Genomic DNA, 3,475 nt, shown 5'->3' with positions numbered 1-3,475 from the left:
CCATATTTCACTACTGTACATAATGCAGAAGTGAAATATTGGGGTACATAGGTTCTTTTGAATAGGTGTCACAGGATCCTTAGAGTATAATCCCAGCAGTGGTATTATTGCCTAGGTCAAAAGGCAGTTCCGTTTTTAGTTTTCTGAGGAAATTCCATACTGTTTTCCACAGTGGCTGTATGCGTCTGCATTCCCCCCAACAGTGCACTGCAGTTCCTTTTTCCCCACAGCCTCTCCAACACTTGTTGTTTATTGATTTGTTTATAATGGCCATTCTGACTGGTGTGAAGTGGTATCTCATTGTGGTTTTAATTTGCATCTTTCTGATAGCTAGCAATATTGAGCATTTTATCCTGTGTGTCTGGGCCCTCTGTATGTCATCCTTAGAGAAGTGTCAGTTCAGGTTCTTTGCCCATTTTTAATTGGGTTGTTTGTCTTCCTGGAGTGGAGTCATGTGAATTGTTTATATATTTGGAGATCAAACCCTTGTCCAAGGTATCATGTGCAAATATGTTTTCCAATATGGTTGATTCTCTTTTCATTTTAGTGCTGTTTTATTTAGCTTTGCAGAAGCTTTTTGTTTTGATGAGGTCTCATTTGTTTATTCTTTCCTTTATGTCCCTTGCTCTAGGGGACATATCGGTGAAAACATTGCTGTGTGGAATATCTGAGATTTTCCTGCCTATGTTCTCTCCTAGGACTTTTGTGGTGTTGCAACTTATGTTTAAGTCTTTTATCCATCTTGAATTCATTTTTGTGTATTGTGTAAGTTGGTGATCAAGTTTCATGTTTTTTTTTTGCATATAGCTGTCTAGCTCTCCCAACACCATTTGTTGAAGAGGCTATTTTTACTCCATTTTATGCTTCTGCCCCCTTTGTTGAATATTAATTGACCATATACACTTAGGTCTATTTCTGGGCTCTCCATTCTGTTCCTTTATTTTTATTTTTAGAGAGAAGGGAATGGAGGAAGAATGAAATGGAGAGAAACATCAATGTGTGGTTGCTTCTCAGGTATCCCTTATGAGGACCTGGCCCTGAACCCATGCATGTGCCCTGACTGGGAATCAAACCAGCAACTCTTTGGTTCACAGGCCAGCACACAATCAATTGAGCCACACCAGCCAGGGTTAGATGGAAAATCTTAACAGAATCTGAAAAGATCAAGGACCTGGAAGGAGTCTGTCTGCAATAGGTGCAAAGAAGAAATCAGGGGTGGTCAAGGAACAGCAATGTACCCTAAGAGACAAATTCTGACATAAACATCTATAGTTAAACCAATCAACCCTTTACAGCAAAAGCCATGTAGGGCTCTGTCAGGCTGAAACAGGAGATACCAAAGATATCTATGTCCTTTGCAAGCCAGGGGACAGGAGGATCTTTTAAAAGTCATTATAGTAAGTTAGTTTTTTTACTGACAAAAACTACCACTGTAATTCTGCTCTGGTTTGCTGTGAAAGGTTGGAACTGTGCTTAATTATTTGGTAAGGAAAAATTCCTAAGTAACAAGAAAATCCAGGAAAGGGAGGTTTCCTTTGAAGCAGTAGGAGACAAAGATATACAGAGGAATATTTCCACTGTTGTCTGAGATATTACGAAAAAGGAGAATCAGAAGCTATTCCAAGATTAAAAGTGAAATTTGCTGTCCAACATAAAATAACTCTACACTTTTTTAACAATGCCAAAGATGGACCTGATCTTTTCTACCTATTATAAACTCCTCAGTAGTTTCAGGATTCCCTGCTTGATCTCCTTGGTTCTCACACCATAAACAATGGGGTTCAGAGCTGGGGGGATCAGGTGGTGCAGGATGTTGAGCAGGATGGGGACATCTGGGGGGATTCTCTTCCTGGCCAGGTTGGTGATGACCAGAACCAGCAGGACTGTGCTGAAGAAGAGGATGAGGATGAAGTGAGAGCCACACGTGCTCAGGGCCTTGGCTGCGGCACCCTCAGCCTTGATCCTTAGCACAGCTTTCAGGATGAAGGAGTAGGAGAGAACAATAAGGATGAGGTCAGAGCCCAGTAGGGTCCAGCCTGTCACAAACTGGTAGAGCCGGTTGAAGGTGATGTCATCACAGGAGAGTTTGGACACAGAAAGATTAGTGCAGATGCAGTTCTTGATGATGTTCTCTGCACAATATCTGAGTCGAGAAGACAGGATTGGAACAGGAAGGAAAAACAGGGCATTCCGGGCCACAACAAACATGGTAGCTCTAGCCACAAATTGATCAGTGATGATGGATGGGTATCGTAGTGGGTGACAAATGGCCACATAGCGATCATAGGCCATGACCATGAATGTGCAGGACTCCATGGCAAGGAAGCAATTCATGATAAACATTTGGAGGAAGCAGGCAGAGAAGCTGATGGACCTGAGGTCAAACCAGAATATGACCAGGACCTTGGGGATGACAGTGAGGCAGAGCACAATGTCCAGCAGGGAGAGGAGGCTGAGCAGGTAGTACATGGGCTCATGCAGAGATGCCTCTAGTCGAATGGTGATCAGAAGGGTGGCGTTGGCCCCCATGGCCAGGAGGAAGAGGAGGCTGAGGGGCAGGGACAGCCAGTGCTGCCAACTCTGGTAGTTAGGGAAGCAGGTGAGGAGGAATTCAGAGACTGAAGCAGTGGAGCAGTTGCTGGGTGATGCCATGCAAAGAATCCTGTACAAGCTGGAAATTCAAAGTCCCTTAAAATGCACAACAGAATATATCACCATTGAAAGTACATGTTCTAGATACAGTGGAACTCAGTTTCCATTGGGATTCTTAAAATGTTCCAATGGAGTTTTCAAATTATCATCATCATCCATCATTGCTGACATTTAACTGAACACTTGCATTATGCTAGGCATTATGCAGAATGCTTACATTCACAATCTCACTTTATCCTTTTAAAAAACACTTCAGAGTAATGAATACTGTTGTGCTAATTTCACAGATAACTAAGGCTACAGGTGAAAGGGAACAGAGTAGTTTGAACAGAATCAGAGAGCCAGTAAGTGGTGAAGGACCAGGTAATCTGACTATTTGTGCTTCCAGCCACCACACAAGACTTAGACTCAATCAGAACAGTTACTTAACTAAGCCCTTCCCTCCTTCAGTGTAGAAAGGATAGCTCTGTGGAGAGCTACCCTACCCATACATTTGGGCAGAGACTGACACCGAGATTCTATATTTTCACTCATCAGAGCATCCTGGGTTAGAGGTAGAGCAGCCCTGGACCCCACCCAAAGGCAGTGATTTCTTTAAGCTCCCCAAAGGGTTTCATTTTAAAGGTAAAGTCTTTATCATCCTCTTACTGGAATTTTTGCTGTTGTTTTTCTGCAAAGGTTCAAGGGTGTCTACTTTTTTATGAATCCTTTGGAAGGGACTCTGAATTTCCTATTGTGGTGACAGAGACAGTCAGTACTGAAAGATACAGCAGGGGGTTCACCAAAGGCAGAATGGAAGCTAGCTAGTGTGTGAGTGTAGGCA

General features: G+C 42.8%; 1 protein-coding gene across 1 annotated transcript; it reads right to left on the bottom strand.

Annotated features, from left to right (window-relative positions):
• Positions 1–1,710: 1,710 nt before the first annotated feature.
• On the bottom strand, positions 1,711–2,652 carry LOC118990822 (olfactory receptor 56A4). Its single transcript, XM_037051614.1, has one exon. The coding sequence runs from the start codon at positions 2,650–2,652 to the stop codon at positions 1,711–1,713; it is 942 nt and encodes a 313-aa protein (XP_036907509.1).
• Positions 2,653–3,475: the final 823 nt, after the last annotated feature.

This window comes from Sturnira hondurensis, unplaced genomic scaffold (assembly GCF_014824575.4).
Source record: "Sturnira hondurensis isolate 20B ecotype Veracruz unplaced genomic scaffold, ASM1482457v3 Scaffold0007378, whole genome shotgun sequence".
Lineage (NCBI taxonomy): Eukaryota > Metazoa > Chordata > Mammalia > Chiroptera > Phyllostomidae > Sturnira > Sturnira hondurensis.
Note: the sequence above shows the minus strand (reverse complement) of the source record. Positions and strands in the feature narration are given on the sequence as shown.